General features: G+C 47.3%; 1 protein-coding gene across 1 annotated transcript in view; it reads right to left on the reverse strand.

Annotated features, from left to right (window-relative positions):
• The window catches only part of il1rapl2 (interleukin 1 receptor accessory protein-like 2), a gene marked incomplete at both ends in the record, with an annotated part of 321,581 nt that overhangs the window by 121,225 nt on the left and 185,924 nt on the right, over positions 1–14,432 (reverse strand). The window contains 2 exons of the mRNA XM_079228492.1: positions 1,582–1,735; positions 1,821–2,007. Coding sequence (XP_079084618.1) covers positions 1,582–1,735; positions 1,821–2,007 — 341 coding nt within the window. The remainder of the gene's footprint in view (positions 1–1,581; positions 1,736–1,820; positions 2,008–14,432) is intronic.

Genomic DNA, 14,432 nt, shown 5'->3' on the forward strand with positions numbered 1-14,432 from the left:
TAACAGCGAAGTGCAGATGTTACTGCCGAGTCGAAGTTAAGTCAAAAGCCAGCGAAGCTTGAAGCAATGTGTGTTTAATCTGGGAAAAAAACAAATAGACCAAACGCAAATTCACAACATGCTGCCGTGAATATAAATGCACTCCGTTGTTTGAGAATAGAGTTGTATTGTGCAAAGAGGAAACTTTAAAAGTGCTGCAGTAATGATGAATGATGTATTGCTGAGTCCAGGCATCTGTCAAAAAATAATGGATGCTCTGGAGTCACAGAGAGATCCATTGTATATTAAAAGCAGCCAGAGTACATATTTCTGTCATGGTTTGAGTCCACTCTCTTTCTTTGATTCGCCAATTTACCCGAAACCACTCGGGTGGAGTGGTGTAATGCACATATAATTAATCAATTCAGTCAAATAAGACACATTGAATTGATACCCAAGTAGCCGAGTGTCTGCCTCACCCAGGACCTGTACAAGAAACGTGTGATCAGGCAAGCAGCTGATGACAGACGCCTTCCTGTCCTATCTGTCTTCCAGTAGTCACTGCATCCGAAACCCATCACATCCTGTCTTAGAACCGAGGACAACAGAGAACATTCTTAAATGCCTCTTCTTCTACTACCCATGTCACGCAAATGTCTCATACGCTGACGACACCTGGCTGTATGTGCCAATCTCACTTGAGGAACAATCTCCATCTTTGCGTATTCGGACCGGAGGAACTCCTGACAACATCCTCTCATGGAGTCCCCATGAGGTCTGGTCTGAAGACACCTTCTATCATTGTCAACAGACTTCACCAGATGAAGTGCTCCCCTCAACTCTGTGCAACGCAACATTAATAACATTGGCAGTTGCCAATAAATGTTACCTGGGAGTCAAACTGCTTCGTGCTCAAGTCAACAAGGTTAAACAGTCAAAAACGAGATGTTGTTCACCTTTTTTATCTCCTGACCTTGACAACAGTTTCCATGTTTCTATTTCATGCCGTTCGGACGACTGTTACTCCGTTGATTCGTGTCCACGCCAGAGTTCTCTCTCGTGATTAGTTACTGTAAAAATGCAGTCGCAAACATCTTGACAAATTAAATTAAGCAAGACCTCATCACCGCTATTTTAAACTCCCTTCACTGGCTTTCAGAATTGGTTTCAAAATTGTAATAATTACCTTTGGGGCTACATTAGGCATAGCCCCAAAATACATGTGTGAACTCCTCAACCCCTTATGAGCAGGACAGCAGCCTGAGGGCCTCTGGTGAGGGCCCCCTGGTTCTTTATCTGTCCAGGTTAGTAACTAGAGGCTTAACCCGTGATAAACCATCATCAGTCCTTTTTTATCCAACCCTATCCTCCAATGTCATGTCCATGCTCATTCAATGCTTTCTCATTCTGTTGTATCACTTTCTGTCCAAACTCTACCCATCCCATTGTATCATTACTTATCACATCCAATTTTTCCATAGATCCATCCACTTTTTTTGGTGGGACCATCCACCCACCCATCCACCCACCCATCCATCCATCCATCCATCCATCCATCCATCCATCCATCCATCCACCCATCATCCATGACCCGTGTCCTACCTGTAACTTTGAGCTGTGTTGTCCGCCGCACCAGTCTGGATCCATACTGTAACTCACAGGTGTAATTTCCCCCGTCACCCTCTTCCACCTCAGGAATCCAGACGTTTGTAGTGTTAACAGTGATGGAGCTTCTCCATTGAACTCGCTCGCACTCCTGCAAAGAGACACGGCCTGATCAAGGTGCTCCAGTCTGCAGAGGACTCCGGTGTGGTTACTCTAATCTGCTTTGTGAGTCGTACCTTATACCAGGTCATCTGCGGCTGCTTGTACGGGGCCAAATAGTCTTCTAAATCAGGACAGGTGATCATTTTGCTGTGGGTGATCTCAGCTTTCTCAAGATGTCGGATTTTGCTGCTGAAGCATCTCCCCTCATCCTTCTCCTCCACAATCATGGTCATGGACACTTTCATGCAGTATGTTGAATTCCTGAAGAGATAACACACACAACATTGGAGAAAACATTAGCAGACATTAGCAGACTAACTAACACAAACAACACATCATTTCATAAGAAATCACACTCTGTAAAGGTACATCTTCAGGGAATGGTGTACTCATTGTATTGCATTAAAATCAGAATCAGCCACCAGAAATTTGACTGTGGTTATTTGTATCTCTCAATGTGCATACACAGAAATAGAAATACAGCTAAAAACAAAGCTGAACACCCAGTTGGGATTCAAAATATCAGGATCTGTCCAAGACAGATTATAATTGTTAATATTTGGTTTCATTAAAAGAAACAAAATGTCAGTCTTCATCATAACTAAAAGTCCAATGTTGAACAAAAGTAGAAGTAAATAAGTGGTAAGGAAAGCACAGGTGTGACACATAACAGTAATATGGATATGGTCTATTGGAGTGTCCCAGCAAGCCATGATCGACATCATGAATTGCATTATTCCTCCTGTGCTTAAAGAGGCCTTCTCGGCTCAAACTGTCAGGGCGAGAGAGCTGCTCTGGTAATACAAGTAAAATAGCTGTGGGAAGTTCCAGCTTTTGAGCTCACAGAAAGCCCTCACTTTCTCACTTTTAAGCTAATGCTAGTTCTCAGGTGTTAGACCGTGTATTTGATAGAATTATCCATCAGAGCCGTCGTAATGACGACAAACTACTCATCATATTATGTGCTACTGCTAACAGCGACAATTTATCAGTTTAGAAACACTCACGCCAACTTAAAAGTGAAGCTCCACAGCAAAGCTAGTATGTCAGTAGGTAGCTAGTAGCTACATTTGGGAGAAAACTAAATGTTAAGCTAACGTTTTGGATTCATTCTTTTTGGCAAAGTTGCATTGTTCATGATAATGATCTAGATGTTTTTGTTGACAATGAATTAATTACCACACAGACAGTTATCACCTGACTCAACAGTTCCTGTTAGCTCTACAGAGATTTTTAGCATTTAGCAATTTTTTAGTTTTCCGAGCATTCAGTATAAATTAAACTCTTTTCCAGTTGTGGCAATCAGCTGTTTTTGTGAACATGCTTCAAAAAGCCCACTGTAAGCTATCAGCCCAGGACCAACTAACAGACGGACAAGTCAGCAACTAGCATGCGACCATAGCGGATAGCATTTAGCAGCTCAAGAGCCAGATGTTTCCCAGGTTTCATCAGCTACCGAGAGCCACGACTCCAGTTAAATGCTAACGTTGCTACATGTCACCTGGATGCAAACATAAGCAACTGTTTGCGAATGTGTTCACCATAAAAAATAATAATGATGAGGTGATAATTTGTCAATGTTCAATGCTACTTAAATAATACACAATACATGTTTCTCAAGCCAGACATAAAGGTTATTTGTTCTGCAAGGTTTACTCCTGCCTTGTGTTTGCACACAGTATACGATTAAGGTGCGGCTCTAACTGGATCAGGTGTGCAGAACTGCAGCAATAAGACTGGTCCGCTCTTCGCACTGTGTTGAGAAAATGTGAGTTGTTGGCGGGGGTAGATATAACACACCACATCCTGCTGCTACGATGTCACATGTGCCGTATGGGCCTTGAGCCTTATCGTCTGAAATGAAAAGAACAAACTTTGAAGGTTTGTTACAATTTGTGTGACGCAATGCGCATCCAACACCATTTCGGATTTAAAGTAAAAATACAAAAATGCTCAAGGTGATGGCAATTGTTTGTGTGTGTGTGTGTGTGTGTTCTTCCAAGTTCACCTCCAGACACAAAGGACCTCATTGATCTCTCTCGCTTGCTCTCTCTCTTTCTCTCTCTCTCTCTCCCACACACACACTGGGAGGACTTATCCATTGTCCCCAAACTATAACCTCTCATCTAAGTGGATCTAAACCACTTATCCCATCAGTGCTATGTGTGTGTGTGTGTGTGTGTGTGTGTGTGTGTGTGTGTGTGTGTGTGTGTGTGTGTGTGTGTGTGTGTCGTACAGGGTTTTTTTTTTTTTTTTTTTTGTCATTGACCTAACCAAGACCACCGAGCATTGAACTAGAGGCCTGGGAAGCCTTTTATCCACCTATCCATCTGTCCGTTTCTCCCCTGCTCATACATCCTTCTCCAGCCTCCGGCATCTTGTCTTCCCCTCCAGTGATTCAGGCCCACGCCTACATGCGGCAGTGATGACCGGAAAATCGCTTTTTTTTCATCACTGTGACAAACGTGATGATAAAGTAAAAGTCTGATTCATTTCGGGAGGGTTGACGAACCCCGGCACTCATTTCTGCTAATATTTTAAATGGAAAGCAGACTGGTGTTATCTGGCGACCATTCAGCCAAAAGTCGCCAGTTAACATGGTCGCCTGTTAAACCGTAACACCGGCTAACGTTGTATAGCCGGTGTTACGGTGTTAACTGGCGACCTTTCAGCCGAACGCGTCCGTTGTTGTCGTATTTACGACAGACGTGTCTAAAAATAGGAAAGAGAACACCTATAACTAGCTGTCCTCGTGAATGCCGCTTTGTTTTTGTTTCTTTAATACAGTGTCAAACCCTCTCATATACATAATAATACATCATTCTACAAATTAAACAATGCGGCATTCACAAGGGCAGTTACGCGTTTTCTTCCTATTTTCAACAGCTGTCTGTAACTACGACAACAACGGACACGTTCGGATGAAAGTCGCCAGTTAACATGGTCGCGAATTAAACCGCAACACCGGCAATGTTAGCAACTAGCTGTAAGCACGGTGGAGCGTTTAGCAACTAGCTGGTAAACACGGTGGAGCGTTTAGCAACTAGCTGTAAACACGGTGGAGCATTTAGCAACTAGCTGTAAACACGGTGGAGCATTTAGCAACTAGCTGTAAACACGGTGGAGCGTTTAGCAACTAGCTGTAAACACGGTGGAGCGTTTAGCAACTAGCTGTAAACACGGTGGAGCATTTAGCAACTAGCTGTAAACACGGTGGAACATTTAGCAACTAGCTGTAAACACGGTGGAGCATTTAGCAACTAGCTGTAAACACGGTGGAGCATTTAGCAACTAGCTGTAAACACGGTGGAGCGTTTAGCAACTAGCTGTAAACACGGTGGAGCGTTTAGCAACTAGCTGTAAACACGGTGGAGCATTTAGCAACTAGCTGGTAAACACGGTGGAGCATTTAGCAACTAGCTGTAAACACGGTGGAGCATTTAGCAACTAGCTGTAAACACGGTGGAGCGTTTAGCAACTAGCAGTAAACACGGTGGAGCATTTAGCAACTAGCTGTAAAAACGGTGGAGCGTTTAGCAACTAGCTGGTAAACACAGTAGAGCGTTTTGCAACTAGCTGGTAAACACGGTGGAGCGTTTAGCAACTAGCTGTAAACACGGTGGAGCGTTTAGCAACTAGCTGTAAACACGGTGGAGCATTTAGCAACTAGCAGTAAACACGGTGGAGCATTTAGCAACTAGCTGTAAACACGGTGGAGCATTTAGCAACTAGCTGTAAACACGGTGGAGCGTTTAGCAACTAGCTGTAAACACGGTGGAGCGTTTAGCAACTAGCTGTAAACACGATGGAGCATTTAGCAACTAGCTGTAAACACGGTGGAGCATTTAGCAACTAGCCACCAGGAGTTAGTGGAGAACTTCATGTGAATGTCAATATGACTGTATTTGCTGGATTTATAAACATTATTAAGAATTTGCTCAAGTGATTGGCATTATCATTATAAAAGGTGACGAATACAGAATCCATGATAGGAGGTTGAAGTTATCGGACGTTACTCGAGCTCAACCCAGACAGCGAACCAGTCGCAGGGCTGCATAGCCAAAATAGTTTCAGACTCACTTGCGACGAGGCGAAACGATCCCCGCCTCTACTTGTTGGTAATGCAATGTATTCTGTGTAATGGAAATATGACCACAAATGATTCATGTAGATCATGAATCACGCGGTGAACCTCCACATGCTCCATCAATACCGATATGTGATGAAATATCTTAATTCAAAGCAAACTCCCTCGCACCAGGAACTGACACAAAACACACTCACGCATCCGAGAGCTGAAAGGGATTTTATGTTAAATCATTCTTTCATCGTGTTGCTTTGATGATATTGTTCTATACGTGCCGGTGACACACATTGAACCGAGAGAGAACGGGTCACGCTCCCCTCTACCTCCCCCTCTGCAACCCAGAGACCGGAGCTGACGCTGAGCGGTAAAAGCAGCATCTACGTAAAGACAACTGTGTTATGCATCTCTCACTATAAACATGACGATTCGATTAGACCACAATGCAAACGCTGTGTCAGAAGCATTTAGCGCATGCTGTGCATCTCTTACAGATGCAAATTGCGTGTGGGTGTGTGTGTGTGTGTGTGTGTGTCTGTGTGTGTGTGTGTGTGTGGAAAAGGTTTAAATGCTTTGGTTACTAAAATGGCCCTGAGGTAAAAGACACAAGAGTGTATAATGCATGAGCTGCACATTTAGCTTCTACACTAAAGGTCTGCACCTAAAATAATGAAGTTATCTTGATATTGATATTAGTCATTTTTGACTAGTAAAATCCAGCTATGAATTTATTTGGGATTTTAGGAATAAAGAAGAACATTTATTCACTAAAAATTAATATCCAACCGATCCAATACAGCCTGAGCTTTATTATATTCATCCCACGCTTGATTAAAGATGTGCATTGGCTTTGTTGGTGAGATTCTGGGAAGCAGATGGGTTTGGATGAAATACCAAAAAGTTAAATTGCATCCCAAACATCTCCTGGACGTGTTCCCTGCAGCTCCAGAGTATTTACACAGTGAATCTGAGGTTGGAACTCTCTTTTTATTGGCTTCTCTTCTCGAAGAACCTCCGTCCACTTCTCAAATCAAAGATGTTTGAAATCCGCTCATCATTCTCCCTGCCAACAGATGTGCTTTCAGCTCTTCCCCCAGACTTTATTCCTGTGTGCTTTGACAGCAGACATCTGATCAGATAATAAGAGTAATTTAGATAGACATATCATATCTAAACATAAGACCTCGCCCACTGTGTGGAAAGACTTTAAGGAATCATTTGACATTTTGGAAGTACACTTTTTTGATTAGATCACCACTTTCATGACTTTTATGCTAAGCCTACAAAGCAGTTGCTGCCACCAGAAGGTTACCGTAGCTAAGCTACACAGCTAGCTTAGCTCAACATGATGGTATCAACATCTGCAAATGTATAAACGACAAGTCGTGATTTTATGGCGGCTGTGTGCCAGTATCAGTGGTTTCCTAATGAAGAATCACAGTGACGACAAGACTAGACACGGCTAGCAGTTTAACTATTTCTCCCGTTTTAATACTAAGCTAAGCTAATACGCCGACTGTATGAGCCCGACAAATGAGCCAGGTACGCAGTGGTCCCTAAATCACCTGCCGGTGATCAAGGCAATGCACAACAGCTGGGATGAAGGAGAGGGGCGTGGCAGTGGGCGGAAACCGGGGGTGGAGACTTACGAGCAGACAGGGAATCCAACAGTACCCCCCCCCCCCCCCCCCTAACGGGAGCCTCTTGGCGAACCACCGGATCTACCAGGGTTCTGTCGATGGTAGTCTCTAATGAGCCCCGGATCAAGAATCCGAGAACGGGGCACCCAGCACCGTTCCTCTGGGCCATACCCCTCCCAGTCTACCAGGTACTGATATCCCCTACCCCGCCGGCGGACATCCAGGAGGCGATTGACCGTGCAGACGGGGCCCCCCTCAATGAGACGGGGGGGTGGAGGGGGTACAGACGGAGGATTTAAGGGACTGGAGACAACGGGCTTGAGGAGAGAGACATGAAATACTGGGTGAATTCTCATGGAACGAGGCAGCTGAAGTTTGACCGACACCGGGTTGACGATGGAGATGATGGGATAAGGGCCGACATATCTGGGGGAGAGCTTCCTACACTCGGTGCGGAGGGGGATGTCCTTGGCCGAAAGCCACAGCAATTGACCAACACGGTAGTCCGGGGCTGGAACACGCCGTCGATTCGCCGATCTCCTGTTCTGTTCTGCTGTGCGAAGTAGAGCGGCCCGCGTCTCTCTCCACACGCGCCTACAACGACGGGCATTGCTTTGGACCGAAGGTACGGCAACCTCAACCTCCTGGCTGGGGAACAGGGGAGGCTGAAAACCCAAAGAGGCCTCAAATGGGGACAGCCCGGTGGCAGTAGATGTGTGGGAATTGTGGGCGTACTCGACCCACGGAAGGTGACGGCTCCATGACGAGGGATTGGTGGCGGTCACACACCTGAGGATGGCCTCGAGCTCCTGGTTCATCCTCTCAGTCTGGCCATTAGTCTGTGGGTGGAATCCTGAGGAGAGGCTGGCCGTGGCGCCGAGGGTGTGACAGAAGGCCTTCCACAACTGGGACGAAAACTGAGGACCGCGGTCCGAAACTATGTCTGCCGGGATGCCATGAAGCCTCACCACATGTAGAACTAGCAGATCGGCGGTTTCACGGGCCGATGGAAGCTTGGGCAGGGGAATTAAGTGAGCAGCCTTTGAAAACCGGTCCACAACCGTCAGAATGATGGTGTTGGTGTCAGATGGAGGGAAACCAGTAACGAAATCCACCCCGATATGGGACCACGGGCGTTGGGGCACAGGAAGTGTTCTGAGTAACCTCACGGAAGGTCGATGCGAAGCCTTGCTGCGGGCGCACGTAGTGCAGGCCAGCACATACGAACGCGTATCCTCCTCGAGAGACGGCCACCAAAACATGCGGCGGAGCCAGTTTATAGTTCGGCGGATGCCCGGGTGGCCCGAAAGACGGGACTCGTGGGCCCACCGCAGGACTTGGGAACGGGCGGCCTCAGGAACAAACAGGCAGTTCGGGGGACCTCCTCCGGGGTCAGGCTGGGTGTGCTGGGCCTCACGTACCACCCTCTCAATCTCCCAGGTGACTGCACCCAGCACGCACGAGGCGGGCAGGATGGTGTCGAGAGTAGAACCTCCCTCCCCCGGAGCAAACTGACAGGAGAGTGCGTCCGGCTTGGTGTTCTTGTGCCCTGGCCGGAAGGTGATGGTGAAGTTGAAGCGTGTGAAGAACAAAGCCCAGCGGGCCTGGCGGGAATTGAGGCGTCTCGCCGAATGGATATATTCCAAATTGTGGTGGTCGGTCCATACAATGAAGGGAAGCACCGATCGCTCCAGCCAGTGCCTCCACTCCTCCAAGGCTAACTTGACCGCCAACAGTTCGCGGTTGCCAACGTCATAATTCCTCTCCGCCGGGGACAATCTGCGGGAGAAGAAGGCACAAGGATGGAGCTTGGAGTTGGAAGCGGACCGCTGGGAAAGTACAGCTCCGACTCCGGTGTCCGAGGCGTCCACCTCGACGACAAACTGGCGGGTCTCGTCTGGGTGGACCAGGATGGGGGCCGAGACGAACCGATCCTTGAGGGCCCGAAAAGCCCCGTCGGCCTCTGGGGTCCATGAAAAACGGACCTTGGAAGAGGTGAGTCGTGTCAGTGGTTCTGCTGTTCGGCTGTAGTTCCGGATGAACCGACAATAGAAATTGGCGAACCCCAGAAACTGCTGAAGCTTCTTTCTTGAAGTGGGCACCGGCCACTCCGTTACTGCCTTAACCTTCTCGGGGTCCTTTCTCACCTGACCCTCCTCGATAAAGACCCCCAGGAACTGCACAGATGTAACGTGGAACTCACACTTCTCAGCCTTCACCAAGAGCTGATTCTCCAACAGCCGTTGCAAAACCAGGCGAACATGGTTGGTGTGCTCCTGGGGGTTCGGAGAGAAGATGAGAATGTCGTCAATATACAATAACACAAAACGGTTCAAGAAGTCGCGGAGGACATCGTTCACCAGGGCCTGAAAGACGGCAGGGGCATTAGTTAGTCCAAACGGCATCACCAAATATTCAAAGTGTCCCAGGGGTGTGTTGAAGGCGGTCTTCCATTCGTCCCCCTCGCAAATTCGGACCAGGTGGTAAGCGTTGCGGAGATCCAGCTTGGTGAATATCTTGGCTCCAGCTAGGGATTTGAAAACAGAGGACATCAACGGCAACGGATATTTATTCTTGATAGCGATTTGATTCAAACCTCTGTAGTCGATGCAGGGATGGAGGCTCTTGTCCTTCTTCGAGACGAAGAAGAAACCCGCTCCCACAGGTGATGAAGAGGGGCGTATGATTCCAGCGGCGACCGAGTCCGTGATGTACCTCTCCATAGACTCACGTTCTGGCCGGGAGAGATTATATAACCGGCTCGAGGGAAGTGGAGCGCCCGGGAGCAGGTCAATGGCACAATCGTATGGACGATGAGGGGGAAGTGAAAGAGCCCGCTCCTTGCTGAACGCCTCTCCCAAATCCACATACTCCTGAGGCACTGCGACGAGGCCAGGACCGGTGTCAGACTTGCTGGGGAGAATAACCTGACGGGGCAGCGCAGATCTGAGGCAGCGAGAATGACAGGCACAACTCCAGCCAGTGATCCTACCTCCAGCCCAATCAATCTGAGGATTATGCTCCTTGAGCCAGGGAAGTCCCAGAACCAAGGGTGTCTGGGGGGACGGAAACGCATAGAACCGGGTATTCTGACTGTGATTGCCAGACACGTGCAGGGAAATTGGCTGAGTCCAGTGTGTTATCTCCGCCAGTGAACTGCCATCCATTGCGCTCACCAGCAGAGTGCGCTCTAGCGCCTCCACAGGAATTCCTTGACTTCTAATAAAGTCAGTGTCCAAAAAGTTCTGTTCAGCCCCGGAATCAATGAGGGCTGACAGGTGCACAGGCCCTGATGACAGCCTCAGGGTGGCAGGAAACAATGACCGAGACTCAGAATGGGGAATTCTCCTTGACCCACTCGCCAGCACCCCCACTCCTACTGACTCTTTTGGCCGAGCGGAGCACACGGCCCTGCGGTGTCCCGACTCCCCGCAGTACAGGCAGCTTCCTGTGCGGAGGCGTCTCTCTCTTTCCTCCTGAGAGAGATTAATCCGCCCGAGCTGCATCGGCTCCGGTTCCAACGGGGGAGGGGCCGAGGAAGGGGAGCGGGTGCGCGCCTGGCCGTACCGTCCGACCGGGCTCGGGGGCTGAGAGCCGGGAGCGGAAGAAAACTGACGCACCGGATTGGAAGACTGGTAGTGCCTCTCCCGACGGCGTTCCCGAATACGACTGTCCATCTTGACTGTGAGAGCGATGAGCTCCGCTAAGGAATCCGGTTTGTCCCGGACGGCCAGTTCATCTCTCAGAAGCTCCGACAGACTGCAGCGGTATATTCCCTTCAGCGCCTCACTCCCCCAACCCGACTCCGCCGCCAGAATCTGGAAATCCACGGAATATTCTGCTGCGCTGGTGGACCCCTGGCGGGGACTGAGCAGGCGCTGTACAACGTCCCGGGTGTACACCGGGTGGTCGAATACGCTCTCGAAAGCCTCCTTGAAGCGCTCGTAGGAGACCCGAGTAGAGCGTCTGTGGAGCCACGCCTCAGCCCAGACCAGCGCCTTACCACGTAGCAAACCCACCATATATGCCACCTTCGCATTGTCCGAGGCGTACGTGCGGGGCTGCTGGGTGAAGACAAACTGACACTGGAGCATGAAGCCTCGGTACTCCCCAGACGCTCCACCATAAGGCACAGGAGAGGGAACAAAGGACTCACGGGTGCAGGCGGACTCCTCGTCCTCCGGGACCGGCTCCGCGGCGGCGGGGCGGCGCAACGAGAGGTTGTGAGGGGTGTGGTGTTGAGGACCCAAATGCACAGACGCAGCAGTTCAAGTTCCAAGGGCGGACTTTATTGCGACAAAACAAAACACAACGAATAGACAAACTAATACCACCGGTAATGTCCAGCGAACACAGGAGATCCACCTCCCCTGCTCCAGAGTCGGGAGGGCAACTCAACCGCTCTTGTGATCCACTCTCACCTGAAGAAGCAAACCGAACTGGAACTGGAACAACCCGACAAATGAGCCAGGTACGCAGTGGTCCCTAAATCACCTGCCGGTGATCAAGGCAATGCACAACAGCTGGGATGAAGGAGAGGGGCGTGGCAGTGGGCGGAAACCGGGGGTGGAGACTTACGAGCAGACAGGGAATCCAACAGTCTTTGCAAAGCCTTTATAGAGAAAGACTATTATATGTGAAGTGAGTGGGCAATAATTATATGTAAATATATTATTAAGAAAACGAGGACAGAGTTGGCTTAACCTTTTACGTTTTCTACTGCCAGGAATTGGTGTTTGAGGTTAAATTCTAAGAAAATCATTACGATTATGAGTTCCCATGAAACCCCCCTGCAGATAAAAGCTGTTGATGGAACATCCGAGCCCTTAAGACAGCTGCCAATGTGAATTAATGTGTCAAGAGGAACATTTATCTGGCACAACACTTTATGAAGCAGGCAAAAGAAATTGCTGCAATAACAGAACAAAAAATGAGCAAAGGTCTGGAAATGCTGAATAGCAGAGTTAATGTAGTGCTACAGATTAGATTGTTCGTTGATGGTGTTTATGGTTCATCTTGATCCTATTAGAGATGTGTTCGCATTTTTTTTGCCTCAGGTTATTTCATTCTCATGAGACGTGCACACTTAGCAGGCCAACAAAGCATTTATGACAGCACGAGTGTTTATCGGGATCATGTATGGGACGCATGTGCACGTTATTGGCGAACTAATCTGTTCTACCACAACACTATCTACTGTAGCAAGGCTCGCCTCTACCGGCAGGAAACGCATGTCTTACCGTGTAATTGAGAGATAAGTCGTGATAATAGGATTATTGTATCCACATACATTTCTTTTTTTCTTTTTTTGAAACGGTATTACGTGTCAGCTTGTAGGGATTCCATACTAATTAAAGGTCTGCTCACTAATTAGCAAACCGAAGGGTCTGCTTGCTAGACCTGTTCCAGGCTGAGAGCCCTGCCTTTACTAAGAGGTGGCAGCCAGTTGTTTTTAGTGTGGTTGGAATTGTGCAATACAACTTTCTGCCGAAACGTATGACTTTTTTTTACATCAGGCTCTGCCACGTTTGCTCAAGGTTAAATTGTTGTGAAATTACTTCTGGTGACACATTTCAGGCATGCAAAGCAATGGAACAGGTGACAAAAGAAGCAACATTTGCATTGTCAACTTTCAGGAGCAATATTCAAAATAAAAATAACACACTTACACCGTATGACCACCGAACAAACGAGGCAACTCGTCACAATAGGTTATTAAACTGAAAAACTCGTAATAAAAACATGTAAGTAATGAGAAAAAGGAAAGCTTTGGCTATACGCCAATGTAAATGACAATTACTTTCGTAACTATTTTATCCGTTTCTGCTTTTGCCCCTCAGGTCTGCTGAGAGCAGCAGGGAAGAGGAGTGTGTTGTTTATTGGCCTTGGTGATGGCACATCTGTGTGTTACGCATGTTGGACGATGCACAAACCCTCCAGGAGGAACGGCAACACTCCGTCCTCATCTAGGTCTCCGTCTTGCTGCTGAAGCCACAGGCGGTTCTTCCAGCTTCGGCGTTTAATTTGCACATGCCATCGTGTGACTGACTCGCACACCAATCGCTCGGTAACCGTAGCGCATGTTGCTAACGCCGATCCTGGAACGGTTTCCGGGCGGAACGCAGAGCCGCATCCCGGCCCTTTCTCATTTCCATTCTGATTTCTGATTCCATTTATGCTTTTCTAGTCTCTGAGCTCAGATCATGTGACGTTTGAAACAACCAGTCAGTGTTTAAATCAACAGGAGGAGCACTAGTAACGTTAGCAGCACCGCTGACGGCTAACGCAACGGAGCGACCAGGCTCAGCTCAGTGAAAATGGGAATTGGGCGAATGTAAATTATAATGGGTTCACATGTAATCTAGTAAAATGTAGTGTTATGTATAGTGAATAAATCCAGTTGTTTGAAGGAGATGTTTTTACAAAATTATAAATAGATATTAGAGATGAATTATGATCTGTTTACAATAACTCTAAGCAGATTATAATACAACTTTAAAACTACTAATGACAATTTGTTTTATTCCATAAAAAATACAATCTTTTAGTCTTTTTATGAGGAAAATAATGATAATGCAATAATAATGCATTTCATTTGTATAGCGCTTTTCTTAGTACTCAAAGTCACTTTACACAACATTTACAAATGTTTAAAAAAGCTATGCAATAAAACAAATAGAATAATAAAACAGATAAAAACGAATAAAAACAATAAGAGCACACTCATTAAAAGCAGTTCTGAAGAGGTGGGTTTTTATTTGGGATTTGAATGTGGAGAGGTCAGTGCAGTCTGGGATGAGCGTGTGTGTGTGTCCACCCACTATAAATGACTATTACAAAGTAAAAGCATAACATGTAGAGTACTTGATGGTTTACTGATTTTTGGGGCGGTGGATCCTTGTAGACCAGCTGCTATAATTAAACAACAAAGGTCTGTTAATACGGATTATCAGCGATCATCA

This window comes from Taurulus bubalis (genome assembly GCF_910589615.1).
Source record: "Taurulus bubalis genome assembly, chromosome: 13".
Taxonomy (NCBI): Eukaryota; Metazoa; Chordata; class Actinopteri; order Perciformes; family Cottidae; genus Taurulus; species Taurulus bubalis.